The following is a 26,521-nucleotide window of genomic DNA, read 5'->3' as shown; positions in this document are numbered from 1 at the left end:
TGTTGCAGAAACTGCTGAGACTTTAAAAGACCAAGCACACAGGAGGATTTACACCTCAGAGTCATAAAACAGCTTCCTACTGTGTTGATAACTAAAGCCAAAACTGTGTTCTCTGAGCATGCCAAAAGCTATCAACATGGAAGAGCACCTGACGTAGATACTTCAACAAAAGAACAAGAGGTTAACATGCACTGTCAAAATAAAACTTCTGAAGTCTATGAACTGGGCACAGTTTCTGAATGGCATGCTAGAAAATAAATATATTAATGTCACTTTGCCATGGAGAAGGCAACATCTTTGCCTACTTCTTGCTCTGGTTTTCAGAGACGGCATCAGGAATGTTGTGGCACGTAGCAGATTTGTCTTGCTAACGATACGCTGCAAAATAAATGAAGCTTTGACATTAAATCACACCCCTCCATCCCACCCCACCCAAACCCTGCATTGTAGATAACTTATACATTCTCAGGATACAGTGAGAAATCATTCTATAGTACATATTTAATTATAATTTAAAAAAGTCTAACTCGGACACAATCTCTGGCCAGTAGCAAAGTATTGACACATTACTGAAGTAAAGATCTGTTGCTGTCCCTTCACTGCAACAAACAGAAATCAGCATCTCGAGAAGGGTCTCCGGGGGTATCATATCACAACCAATTGCACCAAATAAAAAAAAATATGCTAATTTCACAAATGAAGTTTGACAAGAAGTAACATTGCATTTGTCTTGGCGAAACGAAGCACGAATGTAACATTTCACAGGTACAGTTACCATGCAACGCATGTTGAGTTTGTCATTGTTTTTTAACCCCAAATCACGAGTAGCATGCAGTTCTCCTGCCCGCCCCCCCCCCAACTACTGTATTAGAGATAGTCTGGGTAATGTACCTCTTTGGTGTAACCATAGCCTGTTAGGCAAGATTATACCATCCTAGGAAAGAATACAAGCAAAACTTCATCATATGTATGTTTGCACAATGTACATTTTTTACCATTTAAAAAAACAAAACATGTTACATAGATTCTCAAACACAGCTCTGTCAAAAATGAAATTTTAAGCTTAAGAAATAGTTTTTAAACTACAAGGCCACCCCATTACTTTTTTATGAACAATTTAAAAAGTTCCCACCCCTAAAAATCTGCCAGTATATTTCCTCAGCTGTAACAGTCTTACCCACTCTCTAATACAGTTGATCTTTGCTTGACAGCAATAACAGTTCTTACATTTCTTAAATGCACGAGATAATGGACTCCAGGATAGATATAGTTCTTAAATGTGTTACACTGGAACAAATCCGCCTTAAATGATTAATTGGTCAATTCGGGTGTTTCCTGGCACCACCGCTCAGGCAGGGACTTCTCCTGTTCACTGATGTGAGTTCTGGCTTTTGTTGACATCGAGCTCCACGACCACACACGGGCGTTCAAAATTTGAGTACAACAGCGATTCACTGGATACTCTTGTACCCTGTTTGCTCAAAAACATGGAGGAGCATTGTCTTCTGTATTCCCTCATCCAAACGGGGCAGCAGCCCCATCGCGGCACCTTTGGCCAACACAGAACTATTTGGATGCAAAGTAGAATTTTTTAATTATTTTTTTTTGTAGTTGTTTAAGCAACTGCAATGGGTTTAAGCAACTGCAACAGCAGACTTAACTTGCAGGGTCTTTATTAGAGGGTTACCGTCTTCCTCAGCTTTATACAATGGAGCCCTTTGAAGAAGACAAATGAATTGACTGAATCCTTGTGGCCAACGTCCTCTGTAAGTCTTGTAGTACATTTTGACCAGACGTTTCTCCATTCTTGTCATACAACAGCTGTTTGAAAGCTTCGTTTTCAATGAGGACCATCATATTTTTTAGAAAGTAGCCTTCACAATAGGCAGATAGTTCTGTGACTCCGAGAAACTACAAAAAGTGAAATTAGAGAAAGATAACTATTCTGATAAAACCTGCTCAACAAATACAGTGCGTAAGAATTGCACAAACAAATACACAAACTAAGACTTTCAGACAGGCACAGTCACCCTTACAGATATATGTGGGAGGGGAAGGAGTTAATCAGTATTTTACACTGATGATTCTGGTCACAATTGCATGTTATAAGGCCACGGCTGTTAAGCAAACAAACTTTGGGGCTGAAGCTTTGCTCCCTTGGAAATTAGTGGAATTTTTACCACAGAGTTCACTAGACCCATGATTTCATGCTAGGAGTTACACCCTAAAACTATAGGTTTGGGACAACTTACTACAGACCAAGTTTAATTAATGCCATCTTTTAGGAAGGACGGAACACAGGGCCTGTCATGAGAAGTTTCATGCTTCAAGGAATCTTTGGAGGAGAAATGGAGGTTTGCAGAGCATGTGGTTTGAGGCTGTCAGTATCCCCCTTCTGCTGAACCACGTATGGGTAATAGGCAGGGATACTGACATGTGCAAGGAAACCTTAAGGCTGGGAGCAAAAATCTATGCGCAAACCTTAAATAACTCATACTGGTTATTTGATGGGTGACCCATACTGGCCATCACCCACTGGCTAGATCCTGTAGTCACACGACACGTATAGCCATGATATTCCACTGTAATTACAAGCCAATGCAAGTGTAGAGATGCTCAGCCCATCCTCCAGCCCAAGTAAGCTCCTGCTGGGTCCGAGCTCGGAGTAAAGCGGGAACCTTTGGCTGCGAGGTGCAACCCAAAGGGCCAGAACTGCTGCGGCATTGCATAGGTTTGGGTCCAGACTGCAACAGCTACACAGCAGCGTTGCCCACCACCACCTTAATATCACAACCAGAACCAAGAATGGAAATCGCTAAAAAAAAAAAAAAAAAAAAAAAAAAAAAAAGCTAAAAATAAAGAATTAAAAAGCCCCAAAACAGATTAGGCCTAAGTCGGATCTGTCTTCCCAAGGACAATGAATTATTTCAACTTGAGATCAAGTTGGTGAAAACCATGTAAGTTTTCATCAAATTATTAATGCATTATTTTGCACGTGGATGTGACAGCATAACTGTGAATCTGTATTCTTCTCTTAAGCACCATTCATCCCTATCTGTTATTTCAATACATTCATGACGTTGAGGAAATAATGTATTTTTCTTTTCTTTTTTAGTTTGTTCTCAGGCCCAAGACTGCAATCTGCGCAAGTGCTGAGTGTTTTAGGCAGGTATTTGAAAATCCAATTGATTTCGCTGGGAGTTTGGGGGCATTCATGTAAAACACAACTGGTATCCAGAGGTAACTAATCAATCATCATTATAAATCCAATTTGCCCAGTTACTTCACTTCTCTCTGGAGGTAAAAAAACAGTGACAAAGACTTTGAAAAATGAAACCCTGAAAGTGATACTAATCCACCGTCTGCCTTTGTAGATGTTGCAATTGAAAGAATGGAAAGCCTGGAGGGATGCCACAGATGATTTTAATACTCTCAATTAAGTTTTTTAATTGCAAATGTGACCAAATCCGTATTTTCTCACCTTCCTACCAATACTTCACCTATTTAGCCCGGAGTTTCAATCTCTTTTTTCCTACAGCTCCTTTTACACAGCTCACCATCCTGCTGAACACAACCTATGCCACCACCACAAATAGACTTCCAAATCTGTTCTCACTTCATGCTATGATTCCACAAAGTATCTTTCTCTCAATCATGATGACAAAGACTGTGCACCATGTGTCTGTGGGCCAACCTGCTCACACATCCCCATCTGGAAAAGCAAGTCTCAGCATCGCCTGAGTTCCTGCAGGTGCAGCTGAGCTTGCAAAGTAGCAAGGATGAGAAAAGGTACCTACAACAGGAGCAAATTACTCCAGACCTGCTCCTGGCTGATGCGGTGTTTCCTGGCTTCAGTGCCTGATCATCTTATTCCCATCCTCACTGCAGTGTAACACAAGTTTCTTCCATGCTTCAGAGGGCAACATGGAAAGGTAGATGGTTGCCTGGCAAGCTGCGCTTGAAGTGCCTGTGAGCTCCCCTGGCTCACCAGGACCATCTGGCCTCTTTCGCCACATACCATTATCTCGTATTCACATAAAAAACCAAATGAAGTGGCTGTGTGATGGGAGCACTCTGGGCAGAACGATCTGTGCTCAGATTAATCACCTGCACACCACACAGACCAGGTGCAAATAGATGGAGCGTCTTCTCTGCTCTGCAGACAGCGTAATAGAGAGGTATCTGAAATACCTTTAAATGTGCTAGCTGAGGTCCTGGGAACCTTCTGGCTATAGCGGTAATGAAACTTAGCCCTGGTAATTTATTGGAAGCAGGCTAAATTAGCTCCAGCAGAGCTCCAGCGTGATGCTTGGCTATCTCTGCGATGCACTGCCCATGCCAGTGCCACCATGACCCTGGCTGTAAAAGCCTCTCAAGTACACCGTTTCCACTGACTCCACTGCAGGCACAAAAAACTTGCAGACTGGGGCCCTTACAGGCAAAGAAGGAGCCAGATTTAGCTACAGGGTTTGTACAGTCCCAGCATCAGCAGTGTACAAGTTCCTCAGACAGGTCTAAAGCTCCATGTAAGAACCTTCTTCAATCAGGATGTAAATAACAACCACATTTCACAATTCAAAGAAAACATGTGATTTTAAAACAAAATTATTCATTTTACTTTTAGTAACAGTAATAAAAATTGAGAAGTTCCCACATGAGCTAGAAGATAAATCAAATATTTTTGAAAAGATTCCAACACTGCTGATTTTTTTTCCTATTACAATAAACAGACCTAAAGATACACCTAATTTCTTATTCATTTTATAGGTGGAACTTAAGCCGTTTCAAACTGCGCTGATTGCGCATTATCTGTGCATCAAGACCTAACATTACTACTCTCTGTAGGAAATACCCGATAATGGGAAGGGAGGTCAGACCTGCAGGGGTTTGGAGCAATCTGCAGGATTACTCTGTTCAATCAAACCTCTGTGTCACGCTGCACCGTTTTATCTTTCATATAAGACCATGTAAGTTAAAGAAAAAAATCATCTAAGGAACGCTTTAAAAATATTTCAATGCAACTATTTGTATATCATTTCCATCTTCCAACTGAAAGTCTAACTACTAAGCACACAAGAGCAGGAGAAAAACTGAAACTAATCAATGTGGCAACCACCTCCATCAATGAGCAAAAATAGGTTTTCCAGGTCAAAAAATGCCATGCTTTTATGCCTAATGACTTAGGCCCCCTCACAAGCTAAGTAAATTATTTGATTCCAATAAGAAGCTATGAATCTCTCCTCTCCAAGACATAAAATTCTCATTACCATCCTTGCACGGCTCAGAGACGTTGCACTTTGACAATGTGGCATTTTTATATATTGACAAGCTGTCACCAGCACTGAGTACATCACCCCAGCGGGCTTCAGGCAGGAGGAAACAGGAAATTGTAATGGGAAAATGCAGCTTGGAAGGTGAAAGACAGGTGTCCTATTCAGTTAGGTGATTCTTGTTGAATAACTCGGCAGTTTGGGTTGCCATGATAAGGGACAGGTCTGCCCCACAGTGATACACTCAAATTGAGTTTGAAGCACGTAGAGAAGGGGGTGAGCAGTTGCCACAGATGCTCTTAGACTACATGATTTAGGACTGTCACTATACTAGGTAGCTATTTGCCACTCAGTCCCAGTAAATGACAAATCTTAAATAAATAACAAAACTACCACTACTCATCATAAAACTGACCTACGAGTATGACGACAGACACATAACATAAAAGCATATGTGGTTATTTTTACCTTGGCATGATTATAAATATCCACGCAGTTTTCTGTGTTAATGCTTTTTGCGCAAATGATCTCACAGTGTCGTTGCAAAGCTTCAAGCTGGAAAAATTTAGCAGCCGACAGAAGCTAAAAAAAAAAAAAGTATGGAAAAAAATAGTCACAACTGCTGAGTGATACAGAATCAGAGCTTGCTTCTTTACTCTTTCATTCTATTCTTCTCCCTACCCCTGCTTCAGTTTCGTGAAAGTACTGACAAACAGTCAGAATGAGAAGGTTGCTTGGTTGCTTCAACCCTTTGCAGTCCCCTCTAGATGACACTGCGGGAAGCTGTATTTGGAAAGCCCACCACAGGCTGTTCAGGTCCACGTCCTGACTTTGGGGCCAGGGGAGAGGGAAAAAGGAAACGGCAGCTTGGAGAGTCTTTGGTCACTTTGCAAACGTGACTCTACAAGGAGGGATCTGCAATTGCATTCCAGGAGAAAAACATTCGGGTTCAACTGTTCCCCAAGCTCTGGGTGAAACAGAGCACCTGGTCTGGATGTGGGGATGTCAGCGGAAGTGCCAGGATGAAGAGTATAGAGGAATTAAACCAGATGATGATAACCACGCTGGGCAGTCTTAAAAATCTAGAGAGGGAATCAATGTCAAATCTGTCACCTCAGCAGGCTCAAGGAAATGGAGTCAGATCTCCGTATGCTCCTTGCTCTAGCTCATGAGCAGTGGTCAGATCATGTCTAGGCCACAGGCACTGAAACACTGCCCAGCTCCACGTGACCCCAAGGAGTGGGTACACAGCAGGACATGATGCAAACATGGGAACCAGCTTGGTGCGAGGCACTGCCTACTTAACATTCACGTTAGTGCCACGTGCCTGTATCCTGCGCTACCATGGCTCTCCTGCCATCAGGACTCAAGGTGACCTCCCTCTTTGGTGATGTATCCACTCCATGGATATGCTACCTGGACCACCACTGCCTTGGGATGTCTGTGTGCCACTGCACTCTGTGGGCATGACTTGAAGCCTGTGGGGTGAAAATGGCTTAAATTCTGAGTTCTCCAACTGATTTCAGTAGTGCTAAGATTTCCCCTGTTGCCCTCTTTCCATTTTTTTACAGCAGGGAAAAGGAATCTCATTTTCTGTCTTTCCATGGTAGGTCATTGCCTCTGGCTCTTTGCTTTGCCTTAGGAAGCAGGCTGGGGTTCTTCATTGCTTGACACCTTGCTCTAACCCAGCCAGGTCTCTTAGGCCAAGCTGTTCATTTATACAGCCCTTATCATCTAGGGCTGCATGACAAAAAGCTATCCTGTGAATCCCAAAAGGGCTCTCATGCCACTTGGTAGGAATGTTGGGGAACAAAACCCTGAAACTTCCATGACATTATTCTGACTTCTCCTGTGCAGTCTGCTCAAGCTCTGCTTTAATCCCATAAATAAATCCAAGTGCTGGAAATCTGCAGTGCTGATGTGATAGCAGCCAGCTGGCCCCAATTATGAATTGCCACAAAGATTTCTGTAGAGTATTTCTGGTGCTTCTTGTTATCATATTTGTAATAAGGCAAGTTGCTAAATGCAGTTTTGAAAGATAAAGCCAAATCCTCTTCCAGCTGCCTCTGTGGCTCAAGCAGTCACGTGCTGGTTTGTAATTACTTTAAACTGTGAGGAACCGTGGCCAGATCTGTTATCAACAGATCAATCAATCAGTCATACATTCTTGAGTCACAGAAGTTTTGAGATGTCACAAAAGTAGAGCAAGCAGCCAGCTGAACTGCAGCACAAGCTTTTTAACAGCCTAGGTGATAACATACGCATCTCTATAAAGCTGTTGCACTGACTAGTCTGAGATTCCTCATTTCAGAAAGGGCTAGAAATTCAGGAGATTCTTTTAAAACTACGAGTGAACCAGAGAATCAGCGATCTTTTCCTATAAAGCTCAGAAAGTCAATGTGGGCATGCTTAGTTAAAAACCCACCGCCTGCGTTGGAGAGGGATAATTTCAGTCTGGACTAGTTCCATGCTCTGGCTACCAGCAGGGTTGGTACAGATGTCCCTGTACCCACCAGAATTAAGATTCACCCTGGCCACTCGTAGTCCAAAAAAGAATTGCTCTCGGTTTCTGGTTAGCAGTACTTTGGTAAAACTCAAGCCTTGCATGGATGCCCCAAACAGAAGCGTCATAGGGACAGATTAACTAATGTAGGTAACAATAAAAACATCATGGTGGCAGACTATAATCTGTACGCTGATGATTACCAGCTGTTTAAGGAGCTCTGATTTTAGTATTTACTGTCCTGTATTCTTTTTGGCTGCCATAATTTGGTGATTGTCAACAGGAAAACTCCCTGAGTGACTACCAAGGATTTGCTCAAATATCTCTTAGTTCTCTATAGTTGGAGTCATTAGGCTGATCATAGCTGGTAATGACAGCACACGGTACTGGGAAGAGGATGACTCAACATCCATACAGGTTGTGGATGTGTGGCTACGCTGAAGGCTCAGTCAGCTCCAGTTGGCTTGGTTTGCCTTTTGCAAATGGGCACAACAGCATTGGATGTCTTACATGAAGTGAGAAAGGGGCAAAGAAGCCTCTATATCTCAGGGAGCACCTTGAGGTTTTATTCACAAAAATTGACAGTCACATGCTTGAAATTGAACTGAAATGTGACTCCAGTGGGATTTCTCCCATGGTACATGCCCAAGAATTTTCATGAGTGAGGAACCAAATTAGATGTTTTTACGTTGCTGAGGTAGGTCTGGACATCTAAGCCTGAGCTAATAAACCAAAAGTTTATTTGAGTGTGGCAGACAGAAGCTGACTGGTCCAGCTGGAGCAGAGAACTTCACCTCTCAGGCTGATAGAGAGAGAGGATGATCTACTATGCTGCTGGGAGTTGCTTCTGGATTTTGGCAACACCAGTTTAGCATTTCCTTGAGAGAGCTTCGCAAAACATCTAACTAGATATTTCAGATACTTTTTTGCTTGATGATCTTAATTCTTCTACTCTTTCGTCTCTGACAGTCGACTTCATACTGGCTAAAGTTACCCTCATGGGCGACCGGCAGAGAAGGAGCCCGAATGTCTCCCGCCGGACTGCGGACAGCCTGGGCACGCCGGGTGAGGCACTGCTGGCTCTTACGGCAGCGCTCACATCTTGCCCAATGGCCACATGCCCTTGGGTGAACGGAACACAGATCACTTAGCATTGCTCCCACTGCAATTAAGATAAATGTCTCTTACCTCCATAATTTCATTATTTTTAATCAAGAGTGACTCTGCACCTCCATAATAAAGATACTGCATAACCAGCTGTAATAAAACAAAGGGAGCGTTTATAAAAAGCAATCCGAGACATCAGGAAATAGGGGGTGATTTAAAGATTGCAGGCAATACCCGAGGCTCTCCAACACCACCAAGGATTTGTAGATAAAACTGGCCCAAACCTCCTGATTTCAAGATATATTTGGTTACTCTCCCTCTCTGCACAGTTCAATGTTTCCTTCTCACAGGTAGTCTAACGTCTCAACCCTCACCAGCCACATCGTCTGGACTTTTCTGGTGAGCTCCAAAGCCTTTGCAGGAAGCTGATTAATTCATTCTGAATTGTCAATGTATTTCCCAGTATGTTCAGTACATTATTGATTTGGGAGAATACAGCACATATAATAATGGTTACTCCCTTATTCCTTCCCAGGCAATGGCACCCCCACCTTCACCCAGCTGCGTGTGGGCATGCATGGATGATGAGAAAGAGTGGGGGAGGCTTTGCACTGTAATACGAGCCAGCTAAGATCCCTCTGCAGTGAGCTTCCAGCAAGCCTTAAGTTATTGTAGGCAGCTGGGAATTATCTGCAGCCGTAACAGTCGATACATGGAACTGTCTGAGCGCTGACTCAAATAAAGGGAAGCATATACATGTATACGCCACAGATACAGAAAACAAGCTCTGTATTTTCATGGCAAAAAATTGATTGAACAATACTGCTAAGGAAGGGAATGAACTGTGTCTCTTCCAAGCCTGTCCATTGAATACAGGAAGAGCCAACAAAAGAAAAAAGGATCAAGTGCTTTACCTTGACGTGCTGCTTTGTCTGCACAGCCCGTATAAGTGAAATGCATGCTATTGTATCTGGTCGGGCACAACATTTGCAATCAATAGCACCCTGCAGCTTAGTGTATGAACGGAGGTGAAGCCTGTGCTCGTGACACCACTACTCTGAGCTACGTGTTTACCAAATACATACGTACTAAATTGGACGGGGCATGTATGATGTTCCTATCACATGTTCCATTCAAATTCAACGTGAGAACTGACTTTACCTGAAAGATGGGGTACTTCACATAGTTGATCTCAATACAAGTACTATCAGATGAGGGCTTGCTAGACAGCAATGCTTTAAACCTAAATAAAAGGGAGCAAGATTGAAATACAAGCCCAATTATCTCTGGAAAAGTATGGCAAAGGGGAAGGACTTTGCAAAAACAGTCACTGAAATGAATGGATTTGTCACCGAAAAGCATCAATATTTAGACACTGACATAAAATAAAGTTCAAACCAAAAGGAAGAAGCCTCCCTTTTAAGAGATTTCAATTTGAAATTTTTGAAAAATACATATAATACAACAATAGAAAAAAATGCATATGAGAAATTCAGATACTGTAACGATGCATATTAGAGAACAAGAACTAATCTTTTTTTAGGAAGACTTGCAACATTTTAAAACTGCACTCCAAGGAGAGACATTTTGGCCTATGTCCATAATGCTGCTTTAAAAAATGTGTTTTGGAACAAAATATTAAAACAGCTACACTAAGACTTTCAATGTTTCTTTACAGGTTAAATACAATTGTGTAAGAACAGGCATGAGAGAAAACCGGATAGGTTGTTGTCCTGTGATTATCAAAACCTGAAATTCAGACACAGATTCCAGGAAAAAACCCCACATTTTCAGTTAATACTTGCAGATTTATGTGAAACATATACATATGTAGCAATCTATTTCTCAAAACTAGATATTCCCATTTGATTATAAGGCAAAAATGGGAAATGCACTGTCAGAAACATCTGCCCTTGTACTTCCTCTCTTTGATAATTCATCTGACCTTCTAGCGGCAGTGCAAAGCTTGGCTTATCTATCAAGACCAGCATTTTCTGGATGGTAACCTTTCCATATCACAACTGCATCTTGTTAATAAAAATATGGCTAACGATCGATTTGCTTTTTTACTAGTGTCAAACTCAACGATGAACACAATTTAGTAGATTTAAAGCTGGAGTTTGGAATGTCTTTGTATCTCTACCAATATGCCCTAAACCAAAACACCCATTTCTGGGTCGAAGGCAGGGTCAGATACTGCAGTTGCTTTATGCAGATCTCTTCACTCTGTGCTGTGGGTTGGCAGCACATCTAGCATCAAATCCCACATTGCTCAAACTACACAAACTCAGTGGCTTGTCCTTGCCACATCTTGAAGTACGCTCTTACGGAGGGTCAGCTAAATTTGTTTGAAAGCATGCCTTTTTAAACATTATACAAATAAGGTTTGTGAGCATCTCTAAGGCTGGGTTGAGCTGGGTAACCCATGTCCAGTCTTCTGAGCACATGGAACAGACTATAAATACTGCCTCTGGATACATTTTGTAGTTACTTGATTTTATTTAAAAAATGTCAAATGCTGTCAATGAACTGTGTGGTAGTAGCTTGTTTTTCCTGGAGGCTGCATACACTGATGCAGGGCAGGATTTAGCCACTCACGGGATAAATGATTATTAAGAATCAAAATGTTAAGACTCCTCTACGATTAAGAGCTGGATGCAGCAAAGAGCTCCATGCAAATATGCCTCAGTGGAATGAAGTCAGATGCATGGCCAGAAGCATGGATCATTTACTTCGTGGGAATCTAGTGATGTGAGCACTTGTTAAACGTCCTGCAGATCAACAGGAAACAAGCCGTTGAGATGTTCTGCTTAGGAAAAACTTGAAGATTGGGCCACTAGCCATCAAAAAATCTTAACCAAAAAAAAAAAAAAAAAAAAAAAAGGCAAACCCACAAAATCAAATTCTATTTTTGTTAAAAACCAGAAACGTTTCTATATTTTTACCTTGGTGATGCAGTAAATAGCAACACTCTATGTGCATAAAATGGTCTTCCTTCCACCAGAAATGTAACATCTGACATCTCTTTGTTGTTAAGAAAATGGGGATCTAGAATCACAAAAAGAAGGAAAAAAAAGCCAATAACTTTAGTTTGGAAGAAGTCATGAACGTACAGAATATTTTCCTGTTTTGACAAAAGAAGACAATAGTGTAAAAGGATATTGTTTTTAATGAGTAAAGCCCATAGAGCTATTTTGGACAGCCTGAGACAGAAGCCCTCCAGACAGCCACGTGGAGTTCAGACGAAGGGAATTCAAAGCTTTGAAGTCCGTGACAATCTTTGCTGAGATGAGAGTCAGCCGTCCCCGCCGTGCGGAGCTGGCACAGCCTCCCAGCTCTGCTACCCAAACCAAACTGCAGCTGAACGGATGCTGGAGGGCCCCACGCTCATTCATACCCTATTACGCCCCTTCCCTGCAGGGAAGTCTTTGTGCCAAGGGGAAGAGGGTCCTGGAAAAATCGCTCGGGTCTTCTCTCGGTCACATTAAAACAACCCGGGCTCCGTCAGCAGGGCTGGGAAGGCTGTGCCACCGCGGCATCACCCGCAGCCAGCCACAGCGGTTTGTGATGCCGACAGATATTTGGCTCTGGGCCCCAGGCTCAGATCCCAGCCTAATTAGCAACACAGACAAATCTTTGCAGATTTACATTCCCACTCTAACACACCTGATGACCCTCCTGATTTCAGTGGGAGTTTCAGGTCAGGCTAAGTTTGGGGTCCTTCCTTTTTCTAGTTCTGCCTTTCACATTCAGGTTTTTCTCTGACTCGTGCCCCGCCAAGCACCCGGCCAGCGATGCAGACTTCCCACAGCTCTCCTCGGAGAGCCAACGAGTATCTTCAAGTCAGGCTTACCTAGGCGAGAGGTCTGCTTGCGCTTAATTTCAACGAGCTTTGGAATAGGGTAGGGTCCATAGCAATGAGTGAAAATGACAGAGAGCTGCTGGCTGATCACTTCATTCTAAGCAAAAGAAAACAAATATATGAAATGTAAGCTTAGTATGCAAGGTAAGATCAGTATGCAAAGGAGATGTTACTTTGTTCTCAAGAGTTGCCTGTTTTGAAGCTGAAGAATGTGATCGCTGAAGCTTTATTAAAAACCAGAGTTTAGGATTATCAGTATTTGTTAGAAACGGCAATTCTCATTTACTTGATTGCTACATCTCCTGTAGGAATCAGTTTAAATGAAAAGTCCTCTCCTTGGACTAGAGGTCTTATTTTCCTAACAAACTCCATGGTCTCTGTCCCCTCCGTAGAAACTAAGCTTATTTACAATAGTGATTTCATTTCATTTGCAGACTTACTGTACTGGAAAATGACTTTTTTTCGCTCTTTAGAAAACGGTCATCGGTCACGTTTTAGAAAACCAGAGCTACAAACAGGTATAGCTGCACGGCCTGCATGCCTTTCTACGTGCCACTGTCCCACAAACAGACCCTCCCTTACAGAGTGACTGAAGCATCACAGCCTGCCACTGAACCTCCTCACTCAACCCCAAATGTTTTGTTAAGGTGTTCTTACGCCGCTGGCGCTGTCCTGAGGAAGCCACCCACACCTTCCCAGAACCAGGTCTGGCCCCTGGCCTTGCCCATCTCTGCCCAGCTTCTGGGGGCAAGGTGCCTGCAGGATGCTTTCCTAAGCGCCTGAACAACTTGAGCATTCGTAGGCCTAAGCTGCAAGGCTAGTGAAATGCATTTAGTGCTTAGCTACCTAAGTCATAGCCAAAAGCAGGATTTAAAAGCTTTGGCAAATTTTATCCCACTCTTTGCTGGCAACTGGAGCAGGTCTAGCCAAGTTCAGTGGTGCCACACAGCTAATTAATGAAATCTTTTAACTATCCTGTTGGTTGGCGATTCCCTTCCACACAAGGAAACTGTGAAAAGATGAAGCAGTTAGATTTTGAAGCACTTAGATATTGAAGGCTCAACAGAGGGACCTGGACAGGCTGGATCGATGGGCCAAGGCCAACTGTATGAGGTTTAACAAGGCCAAGTGCCGGGTGCTGCATTTTGGTCACAACAACCCCAAGCAACGCTGCAGGCTTGGGGAAGAGTGGCTGGAAAGCTGCCCGGCAGAAAAGGACCTGGGGGTGCTGGTAGACGGCCAGCTTAACATGAGCCAGCAGTGTGCCCAGGTGGCCAAGAAGGCCAACAGCATTCTGGCTTGTATCAGGAATAGCGTGACCAGCAGCAGTAGGGAAGTGATCGTGCCTCTGTACTCGGCACTGGTGAGGCCTCACCTCGAGTGCTGTGTTCAGTTCTGGGCCCCTCTGTGCAAGAGGGACATTGAAGCGCTGGAGCGTGTCCAGAGGAGAGCTACCAGGCTGGTGAGGGGTCTGGAGACCAGGTCATATGAGGAGAGGCTGAGGGAGCTGGGCATGTTTAGTTTGGAGAAGAGGAGGCTGAGGGGAGACCTCATTGCCCTCTACAACTACCTGAAAGGAGGTTGTAGAGAGGTGGGGGTTGGCCTCTTCTCCCAGGTGAATAATGACAGAACCAGATGAAATGATCTGAAGTTGCGGCAGGGGAGGTTTAGATCAGATATTAGGAAGAATTACTTTACTGAAAGAGTGGTCAGGCACTGGAACAGCCTGCCCAGGGAGGTGGTGGAGTCACCATCCCTAGACGTGTTTAAGAAACATCTAGATGTGGCACTTCAGGGCATGCTCTAGTGGCAGAGATTGTAGGTTGTTTGGTTGGACTCGATGATCTTAAGGGTCCTTTCCAACCATGAAGATTCTGTGATTCTGTGATTAAAGGGTCCAAGGCCAAGGAAATAAGTAGGTAAGGGAGAAAAAAAATCTTAACATAAAAATTTGAGGAGTGTAGATGTTATACTAAAAATATCGCCAGGCTTATATAGCAGGAATTGAAACTTTCCGTTCTCTGAGCACATTTCAGCTCAGTTCTAACAGCAGTGCTCCTTAAATCCCACGGGGGACGAGGAGGAGCAGCAGAGATCCTGCAATGATTCCCTTACTGAATCTAATCAAATGGGGTGGGAAAGGGTAGAGCTGTGCCCTCATAGGCACACGCTGATGTCAAAGGAAATCACACGCGCTCGCCTGCAGGCAGGAGGTGTCTCCTATTTCTACGTCAGATGTAGCATTGAAAGAAATGCTAAGATAAGACAAATAGTGATACTAAGACATCGTTTAGCACGGCGCAGGGACCAGGCCTCGGAGAGGGGCTCACCGCTGTGGCTGTGAGACAAGGGGGACATCTCACACCGGGAGCGTCTCAGCATCTTCCAGCCTGAGCTTTGCAAAGCGCTTCACAAAGGGAGTGAATCACAGGGTGAAGAAGAGAAAAGGAAGATTTAAGACCAGATTTAAAGAAGGAAGTGACTCAGCTGCCGGGAGGGCTAGTGGGGGAGAGCTCTAGACAGACAGGGCAGAAAGAGCAATTGCTTCTCTGCTCGGAAGGGCTGTGCCGAAGCATCGCGGCCGACTGAGTCAGCCAGGGAGGAGTGTGTCCGGGGGGATGCTGATTACCAGCAGGGCAGCTCCCAGTTGGATCCGGCAGATGCTAAGAAGTCGGTAAATACAACAGAGAATGGGGATAATTCCGTGGTTCAGAGCAGAGGGAAGCTTCTGGAGAGGAGAGGCATAATTGAAAGAGCAGTGCTCACCTTTACCCGCAATGAATAAAAGCAGAGTAACTGCACTAAAGAGGATAGCTACTGGCAGCTCCCTCTCGAATCTGCCGGTTTGCACAGGTCCTGTCTATGCCGCTGTGGTTTTAGTGGGTCCATGAGCTCACTAGTCCCAGCCACAGCTGTGCCTGGGCAATAGCTTTTTAAAAACGCTCATACACATCAATAAAGACAACGCATCTCCTCCTGCTGGAGTGCCTGTGGGAATGCGCTGATGGAAAATCTGGGTATTTCCCAGGACCTTGTTAGGAACCAGAGGTCTCACTCACTAGTCCGAGCCACGGCACCGTGTACTGGGATGTCCAGGTGCACCGAGACTGGGGAAGAGCCAGCCAAACCCATCACGCAGGTGGGAGAAGAGGATCCCTGCTCATAAATCCAACCAACACGATGAACGGATCGTGCATGTGGACAACCCCATGGGAGCCTGCTTACACAGGCGAGGTGCTGCCACCTCCCTGGGTCACCAACAGGGCACAAGCCCTGTGGTATACAGACACAAGCCCATTATAAAGCCACCTTGCCACTGACTGCCCACAAGCCTGTGAAAAACCTAATTAGCTCAAGATGTGATACATTCACGTGAGAGATGCTTAAAAACCCTGACACACAGAGCAGAGATGAGACAAAGAAAAGAGACCTTAGGATTGGCACATCAAAGAAAGCAGGGTCATCAGACAGACAGTGGCTTGGTGCATCGTGGAACTTCAGACCTCCAACGCAGGACACTGATCTCATTTGGCAGAGAGGAGGTTGGAGACCTTTGGCTTCTGTCGGTAACATTAAATCCTTACAACGCATGCCACCGAAAGGCCAAAAAATGTGCTCGGCTAGAAAGCTGAAGCATATGCTCATTTAGAGTCATCGCTAAGAAACAGCAGCAAGTTTTCTCCCCGAGACACAGCTTCCCACACCACCCCACACGCAGCCAAGCTCACAGGGCTGTGGCCCTGGATCTGCTCCCCGCAGGGCCTCTGCTGGCTTTTACCAATAAACCAGGCAGAGAGAGGCAGAAAAGAGGAGAAAGAAAAGGGATACTTTGTCTGCAACTGGATGGCTGGGGAAAAAATTGGCTTTTTTAAAGCCAAATCCTGGTCTTGGAGCAGGCTGAGCTGGGCTGCCTGTGAAGTAATTGGGAACAACTGCAAGAGTCCATGAGCTGGGGCACCAGCATTGCTCGGACAGAGAGGAGGACATACCCAGACTATTCAACATTCCCCTTCACACAGTGCCTGCACTGGGAAGCTCAGAAGCTGCCCTGGTTACCACATCCATCCCCCATTTAAGCACCGAGCTGGATAATCCTTCCCGTTTTACCCTATCCCTCTACCAGCTGACAGTGAAAGAACAGCTGTAAGAGCTCGCTGCAGCAGTTGTGGGCGGCGACATTAACACCGGAGGAGCAAACCGAAGTTTGTTTTCTTGCTCCAGTTTGATGTTGGAAAACATTGTGCCAGGATGTGCAAGGCTGAGATCTGGAGCAAGGCCAGCTTCCTTTCAGACATGGGCGTTCATTCGCAGCCAAAGGCAGCCGATGCGCATCTTCTACCGTGGGAGGGGGAAGAAAGCTTGGCATAGGATATAATAAAAATATTTACCTAGCCATGGGGTAGTTTACAGATAGGCAAGAGGGAATAGGGAACAACAGTGAATCTTCTGAGGGAGACGCTGCTTCCAGCAGAGAGTTGGTCGGTGAGCAAGCAACTTTGCTTTGTAGATACAAGCGGTCTCCCGACTTAAAAGCACTCTTCAGCAGAGATCTAAAGGAATTCCCCACTCCAGGCGAATGCACTTGAACTGCAAGGGGAATTCATAAATTCTTTTGAAGCAAAGCTGAAGGTTTTCAAGTTGCTGGAGCAGAGATGACTAGTTGATTGATCTGAAAAGAGGCGAAGACCTGGGTGGGGAGTGCAGGGGTATTTTTTCATGAACGTCCATCTGATGAAGGTCTGTGGCAAGACTCCGGAAAGGCTCTGCCAGACTTTGGCACATACCCTGGGAGAGCTTGCTCCCTTCCAGCTTACCCAGTTGGACCCAGCCCAGCCATTCTGGGATGTAGTCCTACAAGGTACTGGACACAGCTGGGAAATACACACCCAGTTTTCTCCAGTACCTGTGGAAGATACGTGTCATCTGGTGGCTATGCTCCAAACTCTCAAGGGGAAAACTCAGGTCGGATTCAGCAGTTAGGCTGAGGTTTTGCTCTTCTCTGACCACACTTTGCTTCAGCTGCCTCTTCTTCATAGGCTCCCCCACTCCCACACCACATCTCTCTGGACTGCTCAAAACCCACTGCTTATTTCTCCTTACTGGCCTATAGATATTCCACCACCTCCACGTGGCTGCCCTCCACAGCGGTAACAAGTTAGGATGCTTTTCTTTGCCTCTAAAATCCCAAGCAGTACTTTGGGTTTTCCTTCTATTGATGTCGCCTTCACCAGCTCAGCCCCATTAATGCTGTTTTAACCTAAGTGTGTCAGGCCCTCAAATTCCTCTACCACAAAGCCCCAGCCCAAAAGCCCACCACGTTAGGCAGAAAAGTAACACATTAATTCTCCTGGGCTTGGTGTCTGCCTGTTAATACACATCTCCCCGGCAAGCAGAGAAGCCAGACTGCTCAGGGAACAAGGGTGCTGGCAAAGGTATCTTTTCTCTCCCTGGTCCTGAGGATGCTGGGAGGACCAAGCTCTCTGCTAAATGCAGAGTGGCAGAAGCACTTTTTCTAGTCACCCATCTCCCACGTGGTCCCCAGCAGCTGTTCCAGCAGTGGCGGAGCCTCAGGATACCCTGAGCCCATTGAGGACTCATCCGTGAACTTCCTTCCATGACACGCTGGGGTACCCTTTAATTACTCCTCTGTTTATGTGCCCCTCTTGCCAGAAAGAGTCGATAAAAAGTGAAGCAACAGAGAGGGCTTTTCGCAGATCCCCAGCCCCGAGCACCCAAACTCTCTGGGACTTTCTTCGCTGTCTCTCTGAACCTTTTCCATCCCTGACACGGTGTTTCCGCTACAGTCCTCTTGCAAAATTCACTTTTGCTTGCTGCCTCAAAACCGATTAAATGCCACTTTAGAGGGTCACTCCTAGATGATTAAGCAGCATACACATAATTAATATTAGTCAACAGTTGCAAAGGTAGGGAAGCCCCAGAGGTTGGAGATACAGTTAGAGGCAGTGAACTGTGTAACAAAATGGGTTTTGTTAGTGCTGGGCTCAAGTCCTTCCACTGCAAATACAAACGGAAAAGAATTAATCACAGGTAAGGCACAAATGGACCCTTCAGTTAGCTTCTGGGAAAGCTGCCAAGCCTCCCTTTCAAAAGGCTCTTTATATCACAGCTGTGCATTGTATGTAAAAAGCTCAGATCCCCGGGCACAGTCTAATCCCTGGATGAGAGCCCAGAAAAGGGCAGGTGTCACATCCATGGCATTTATTTATTGTAAATGAAGAAACGGCTCCTGCCTCTGGCAGGTGAACGTTTTAGAAGGCAGACAGAGGGTAGAAAAAAAAAAATCAAACCTGTGTTAGTACGAATCTGAATCCGCGTTACGAAAACACGAGACAGGGTTAACAGTCTGTTATTAACATGCCACTCGGTACCTGGCGTTTGCATCTCACATGGAGAATGCACGACGTACATGTGTGGATAACTTGCGTCCTTGTTACTCTGAACTGTTTAGACACAGAAGTACTACAAATGACAACAGGCAACGTTACAGATCGCTGCAATTACTTGAGAACTTGAGAAACCTGCCTTAAGAAATCACTCAAAGTCCCAGCCAAATGATCCATCACCGAGCACAGGCTGGGCATTAGCTGACACACAGAAGGGCATTAGCCACTCCATGAAACCCTTAAGTGGGCCCTTTAGCATCCTGGAATGTCTTCAGGGTTATTTTTAGTACGGGTTTTGGTGTGTCTGTCTCCTCTGTGGGAAGTCCACATTTTTCTTCAGTTAAAGTATTTCAGTCATCAGCCAAAATATTCCATTTTCAGGTGTTAATTTTTTTCAAGAAAGGTAAAATATTATGTGGAGAACAAACATTCTAATGAAACCTGTCATTATAGTAAAACCTCAATTTGCTGCTGAAAAGCAGCTTAAACAAGGAAGTAAAATTTCACCCAGCAAAGAGGGGTCTTTCCTGATCCGTCTCCAAGCAGGAGAAACATGCGCAGCACTCTCCCGAGGGAGGGCTTTCCCCTAGGAGCTGGGCATGACCCAGTGCCTGCCAGAGCACCATACAGGGTTCACCTCTCCCATCTAACCTAAGCCCTTCCTGCAGAACAGAGCAGTCGGGCTTCAAACAGCGAAGCACAGCTTCCCTCAAGCCCATCTCAAATTTTAATTTCAACCCAGCAAGGGACAAAAAGGGGAATTTTCTACCTCCTCCATCTTCCAGTGTCACTTTCTAGGTCACGTGCGGACCTTGGGGAAAATCTGATGTTTGCTGACCACCGTGCCTGGACTTTGTAGAACAGACGCACAAGCTGAACCTGTCGACATTCTCTGAGGAACCTCTCCTGACATTTGTTTTAGAGGAATTAAATTCAGGAAGACCAAAACAAGATGCCCGTCTCAAGCTTCAGCTTCTGAACATTTTGCTGCAACAGAGCAGGCAGATTTTTCAGCCCTTCCTGCTGCTTTCTGTTTGTTGGAGATATGAATTTTTTGTCCAGTAGTTACTGCATCTGTGGCAGAGGCTACATGCTGCTATTTCTGAAAAGATGTATTAAAAAAAAAATGCCAAATTTTACTTTCTAAGAGTTTTTGGATTCTAAGTGGCTAAGTCTCTGCCGAAAGAGTACTTTAGCTTTTAAATTATATAGCCCAGGTTCTTCAAGATACCCACAAGCCCGAATCCTTTTGGAATTTTAAAAACTGGTTATTGTTTTGAATTGTTATTTGTTCTCAATAACTGTCAACGCCAGACTGATGGCTGCTCTTCAAACAGCGCAGCCTTTCAGTCTGTGCACCCCTGCAGCTTTCTTCAGCTGTCTATAGGCAGCAATGCAATTTGTAGAGTTTGTGAAACTCTGCAGGAGCTTTAAATTCCGAGGAAACATCTTCGCAAAGTAGTTTCCTGCATCTTTCAACAACCCTGGCTGCACAATGTGATCAAAACCTCGCTAATGGTCTAAATTTTAAAATAAATGACCTCGTCACTGATTGGAAGGTTGAAGAGAAAGCAGCAGAATCCAACTGAGGAAGGGCAATGAGGGATCCCTTCTACAATTTTTCAAGCTGATTTTGTCTTGGACAATACACCAGCAGGAACTCCAGACAACACTTCTGCACGTGCGCTCAATGCACATGGGGACGACAGCAATGCGTGCCCACAAAGGATCCAAAGTAATGGCAAATAGCAGCTCCATGCCATGCTACGGGGGAAGAGAGAAAGTTCTAAGAGATGTTATTTGGAATTAAAAGATTGTCTTTTTCTCCAAAAAGTAGGTCAAGGACAATCTGATCTGAATTGCTGTACACAGAAAAAGCAGTGGATGAAGCTGGCTCACAAGCTCGTACTACCGGCAACGGTGCTGGCTCATCTGCATGGATGGAGCTGGGAGATTTTAATGACAATTCAAGCTCACGCTGAGCTCCGGACTGGAAATCTAAACCCAACCTCCTCCAAAGGCCAGATGTGTTTAACTTCCAAGGTTGTGGTTTTGAGTCTCTCTCTTTTCAGGTTGTGGAAATGTCAAGATCAAACTGAAAGAGCTCCAGGATTTTTGTAGACAGAGGACAAAGAAAGAAGCACCTTCAGCACATTATCCTCAAGAGAACCTCCCTCCAAAAATGGAAGAGCTGTCCTGCAAGCCCCACCTCAGGCCCTACAAGCCTGCAGATCTGGGTGCAACCTCCACGCAGCTTTTTTAAAAGTCTCTATTTGGGGGGGCCCAATCTCCGAGCCGTGGCCAGCCCTCAAGCACATCCACTCGTCTGGCAAATATGGTCCTCCAACATGAGGCGGGAGGGCAATCCAGCTCAGAGCCAGGCGCAGGCAAAGCAAACATCAATCTCGTCTGGAGGCAAAGGAGAGCTTCCAGTGAGAAGCCTGGGGGTTTCCCCAGGCCACAAAGAGCACAACACAGATTCCAACAGGCAGAAATTCAGCTGCATCTTCCTATCCTTCTGCAACAAGATCTCCAGTGTCATCTTAGCTTTGAGGGACTCAACTCTGCTCTATGCAGCAGCTGAAGTTTAGCTCAGGGCTACTTGCTTCCAGAAGTGTCTCTCCGGCTTTTGTCTCATGCAGCCCTGTCCAAACCACTTCTAGCAGGCTATGTTTGTCTGCTCGTCTGCCAAAGAGATTCAATCCATCCTGAAATGGCAGCGCCTTTCCTGCTCATCTCGTGGCCCAAATCCACCACAACACCATTGATATTTTTAGTGTCAGAGCTTTCCCAGTTTGAGTTTTGCTTGTTCTTAGGAAAGTGCCTTAAACTGAGCTCTCCGCATCCCTTCCACTGATGCTGCTTTCTCCAGAGTACCTTGTCTTTGTTCCTTGGTTTGGTAATGACCCAAGCTCACTGCACGACAGCAGAAACGGTAGGGGGAAGCGAGCGCAGAGCAATTCGCTGTCTGTTCTCCCAGCTCTGCCTCGCCAGCATGGAAATGCTGCCACTTCTCCGCTCTCCATCCAATTCTCAACGGTGCAGCTGATAAAGACATTTAAGGGCATGAAAGGAAACGAAAGCGCTCCATCTCATTGGAAACCACCAGGAGCTGGGTATCAAACCTTCATTTCTGCTTTTGGAAGTCTTCCTCCAGGGCTTTAGTGCAGCAGTGAACAACCAATGTGCAATCTATTCACCATTCTTCCCAGCTTATTTCACAGCTTGAAGAGAGGGAATAAAACTAGGGACTTCAGCTCAGCCAGTTTTGCTTGATTTGCCAATTTTTGTTGGTGTTCTGTGTTCCAGCATCAGGACTTCTGCAGATTTTTATTTTTATCTCCATTGTCAGCGTCCGGGCACATAAATGGGAGCGGAGTGCCACCCTGCAGGACACCAACATCAATGCTGGCTGGTGGCAGAGCTCCAACATAAACTCTCACATCTGGGCACTCTAGGAACAGGAACTTTAAGAACCATCTATAAGACAAAAGGGATTCCTTTTATCTCATGGTGTTCTTGTAGGTATTGGTTATTTTTTCTTTAACCTTTTCATTTCTGTAGTATCTGGCCTTTTTGCACAGCAGGCACGCTTCCTACTCTGAGACCTGCCCTATATTTCTATGCGATTTTTGGAGAGTTTCTCTGGCCAAATTACTCAATTTACAAATTTCTGTCTGGGTTATCCAGGTTGTCACAGCTTCTGAGGCCAAGACTGTCACTCTATGGGGCGCTGAAAATCTGCCTCAGTTTAATTACCTCAGTTTCTCTGTTCATAAAGGGAGGACAAGATCTTCTTCCATGTCTCAACTCATTAATATTTCTAAATTGTTCTGAGATTATGGGATAGTTCGAACTATTTATAGGAATGCAAAAGACCATTTCTATTTGGTGCAAGTTGCCATGCAATTAAAATATACCGAGCATCACAATATGTAGCAAATGGGACATCTTGTTTTACATCAGCCAAGAAATGCTAAGTGGCTCTGTGCTTCCTAGTTGCTTATTTTATACTTTTTGCCCTGAAAAACTCATTAAGGAAATGTACTGGGCCAGACTGTGATGTTTCACAAGAGTTGTAATCTCTCTCGAAGTTCCCAGCCCACAGGGAAAAGGATGTCCGCGTGGGCAAATCAAACTCATCTCCCCACAGCTCTACAAAATGCAGAGCTTTACAATTTGCTGTCAAAAGAGAGGGATGTGAATGACAGTTACGGCCCTTCTGCACCTCTTAAAGGAGATTTCATTCTGTGGGTATACATAAAGAACAGTCTCTGCTCTCAGCCCTTCCAGAGAAGGGGAACAGAAGATCCTTTGAATCTCAGCTTTCCTTGCCTGCCTTCTACGGAGTGGCCAGGGAGAACTTTTATTGGCTCATTCTCCTACAAATGAATTTATTTTGATTCCTTCCAAAGGGTTGCATAGAGTCTGTCCACATTTCTGTCTGGGAGAGCTTTGTGAGAGGCCATTTGGACAAGACCGCCGCAATAATTCATGCTGTTTGCAGACAATTTTTAAACCCTTACAGTGTCCCAGAATGATTCATTATTTTTCTAAGAATATGAAGCAGCGTATGTGTGTGTGTTTGTGAATATGCATGCTCATGAAGAGTGAAGACAGCGAGCTCCCCTAGGCCCAGAGGGAGGAATAAAGATCAGCACAGATTTCTTCTTTGTCATGTAGGGCTTTTTGTGATACTTCAGTTGTTTCATCCCTCCACAATTTAGGTTTTAAGTGAACCCAAAGCAGAAGGTAGCAGTCTTATTTGTTTCCAGGTCTCCTACAACAGACTCTGGAAGACCCAGTCTAACATGTCCCAGAAGTATAATCCTACGTAAATAGCTTATTCTAACAATGATCATTGGCCTTCGCTTCAGCCACCCAGGAGGAGAGCAATTAAAACTATCCCTCATCCTAGATTACAAGGCCTAAACTTAATCTCCATTAAGTTTTCAATACAATTAGTTTTATACCAGCGTTGAAATAAAACAGCACCTTGCTGGTAGTTCAGAACAAGGAGTTCAAGAACAAGGAATCTACAAGCGAGTAATCCCAAGCAAGGAATCCCAAGCGAGTTCAGAACAAGGAATCTGCAAATCCTGGTATTTGGAATGATTTCCTAAAAGCTATCTCAAATATTCTCCATAAATACCCATCCAATACAAACTAATCCCAAAGGAAAGACTCGTGGGAGCAAAAATCAGAACAATTGCTGGAACAAATATTCAGGATTTGCTTGGGACTGTAGTCCAAGACCTCTTTTGCAGCAGGATACAAGAAATAAATCCATGTAGGCTTTCATTAGCTATACTAAGTCTGGAAACTTTTTAGTATTGAGTGCCTATAACAGCACCTCTCCCTTTTTCACATTATTTATGCTATTGCTGCAGGTGCTAAAAATTATCTGCTCCTTGCTGTTACATGTAGAGTTGGGTGAGAAATGTTACTTACTTCCCAGTTACACAATTAGAAGACCATACCAAGATGTATTGTGGTACATGAGAAAAAGAACAGCAATCAAAACCTTCTGATACTTTTCCTCACTATAACGATTTGATAGTAACAGTAAAGTTGACTCGGCATTCCTTGGGAGCAACTGACTGTCAGGGGGACCAGTAGAGAAGAAACTGTTGGTTGTAACAATTTCAAAAGGAAGTATCCATCCTTCACTAGGTAAAACATTTTCCTCTCCTTGCCTGCCCCATGATCATCCCCTTTGCTATTATACTTGCACGCTCAATGGTACCTCCCTCAAAAGGTTTTGTTAGTCCGATTTGTCTGGCTAAGAAAATGTCAGCTGAAAGAATAAATCTGGGGAAGCTGCAAGTTCAAACATTCACACAGAAGACTTAAAAAAATTATCCTGTTCTGTGCTTGTAGAAACCAGTCTCCCCACAAGTTTAAGAGTCCAAATCCCACATGAAGGGAGGAGAAAGTCATGTGAGAGGTTAAAGAAATCCAAAGCAAACATGAACATTAGCTTTGTTGTACAGTCCTGTAAAACAAGCTGGATAAAGTTACTCTTTGGGTTGGGTTGGTTATCAACATCTCTTGCCATACTGCAGTTACCTTTTTGACTTTAATTTCAACACTATGCATCATCTTCTGTTGTCTCTCCAGGTTATTGTTTGCATCACTATTAAGCGGTTCTAGCAGGAGATGTGATTAGCTTGTGCATTTTTAACACATGCTTCCACAATGGAAAAAAAAAAGATATACATAATACAAATAATAATAATCCTGTACAGTCTAAACAAGCTTTGGGACAGCTGTGCAAAAACAACATTGCAAGCTTTGTGTCTCATGGGATGGGAATGAGGCTGATTTCTTTAAAATGCACATCTTATCCTACCTTGCTGGCTTTCAGTATCTCAAACATCAGAGGCAATCCTTGTGTGATGAGCTCCTCCGTGTACTCTTCTTCCTGAATGGACTTGAATTCCTTTAGCAAGCACTGGATGAGGGGTCGCCTGTGCTGCTGGAAGGAGGTGCGCAAGGACTCCAGCCATGTGTGCAGCGTCCAGGGAACACCTGTGGATGGAGGATAGAGCTCATTCCCAGCTTCAGAGAAGGATGTGCTCGTCTGCTTTTTTACCTTTACTTACATTAAGGTTTTACGCAAAAGCTGCCAAATAACCCAAAAAAATCAAATTCCTGTGTATCCCCGATTGAGAAGGCTGGTGGTTACCAGGACATACCAGACCTAGTGCACAGAGGCTTTCCTCCAAATGGTAAGAGAAGACTGTGGTCTCCCTGCTCATCTAGCCTTCAGCTTCTCTGCTGAGACTGCCAATTTGTGGTAATTGCAGTGGTGCTCTGTGATGCAAAAGCCTTTTGGAAACTAGATTTACACTAGCTCATTTGTTTGAATACGGCCCTGGAGAGCCATTAAATGGTAAAAAACCCGATTTTGGTCACTACCCACCTGGATTCAAACTGGTGGTCTTCAAATTAAAACTTCATTCAAGCGCTACCCAATGTCCTCTCCTGATCATTACTATCTTCCCTAAACAGCACTGGGCAAATTAAGCAGATCAGCTTTTTCAAGTAGCTTGTCGTGGCAGAACCACTCTCCAGGAACTTAAAGGGAACTGCTCCCATGCACTGAGTGAGAAAGCGCATGGAGCTAATGTACCTCTGCAGGCATTAGGCTGGATGTGACCTAGTTTCTGCTCTTGCAGAACAGAGTGGGAGGAAACGCAAGCCTGGCATTTGACTACTAAAGGTTTTTCCTTCCATTTCAGCAAAGGTCCAGCGCCTGGAGAGCAGCCCTTTGCTTTCCTTTCATTCATCGCCAGGTCTTTGCCTGCTCAACCCAGATGGTGAGGCACCGCTGAGACCACTGCGCACCCTGACCAACGCCACATGTCCCCAG

The 26,521-nt window shown here is 44.5% G+C and overlaps 1 protein-coding gene across 3 annotated transcripts in view; it reads right to left on the bottom strand.

The window, feature by feature from the left end:
• Positions 1–505: 505 nt before the first annotated feature.
• The window catches only part of ABTB3 (ankyrin repeat and BTB domain containing 3), a 180,805-nt gene continuing 154,789 nt past the window's right edge, over positions 506–26,521 (bottom strand). For 2 of the 3 annotated variants that reach the window (XM_054219397.1, XM_054219575.1), the window contains 8 exons: positions 25,499–25,677; positions 19,132–19,203; positions 12,734–12,839; positions 11,826–11,928; positions 10,042–10,123; positions 8,962–9,030; positions 5,739–5,852; positions 506–1,911 (listed from right to left, as the gene is read on the bottom strand). In XM_054219397.1, the coding sequence (XP_054075372.1) occupies positions 1,702–1,911; positions 5,739–5,852; positions 8,962–9,030; positions 10,042–10,123; positions 11,826–11,928; positions 12,734–12,839; positions 19,132–19,203; positions 25,499–25,677 (935 nt within the window). In that variant the 3' untranslated portion in view covers positions 506–1,701. The remainder of the gene's footprint in view (positions 1,912–5,738; positions 5,853–8,961; positions 9,031–10,041; positions 10,124–11,825; positions 11,929–12,733; positions 12,840–19,131; positions 19,204–25,498; positions 25,678–26,521) is intronic. The other variant, XM_054219484.1, reaches the window with a different exon arrangement.

This window comes from Rissa tridactyla, chromosome 1 (assembly GCF_028500815.1).
Source record: "Rissa tridactyla isolate bRisTri1 chromosome 1, bRisTri1.patW.cur.20221130, whole genome shotgun sequence".
NCBI lineage: Eukaryota > Metazoa > Chordata > Aves > Charadriiformes > Laridae > Rissa > Rissa tridactyla.
The sequence above is the reverse complement of the archived record's forward strand: the minus strand, read 5'-3'. Positions and strand labels throughout refer to the sequence as shown.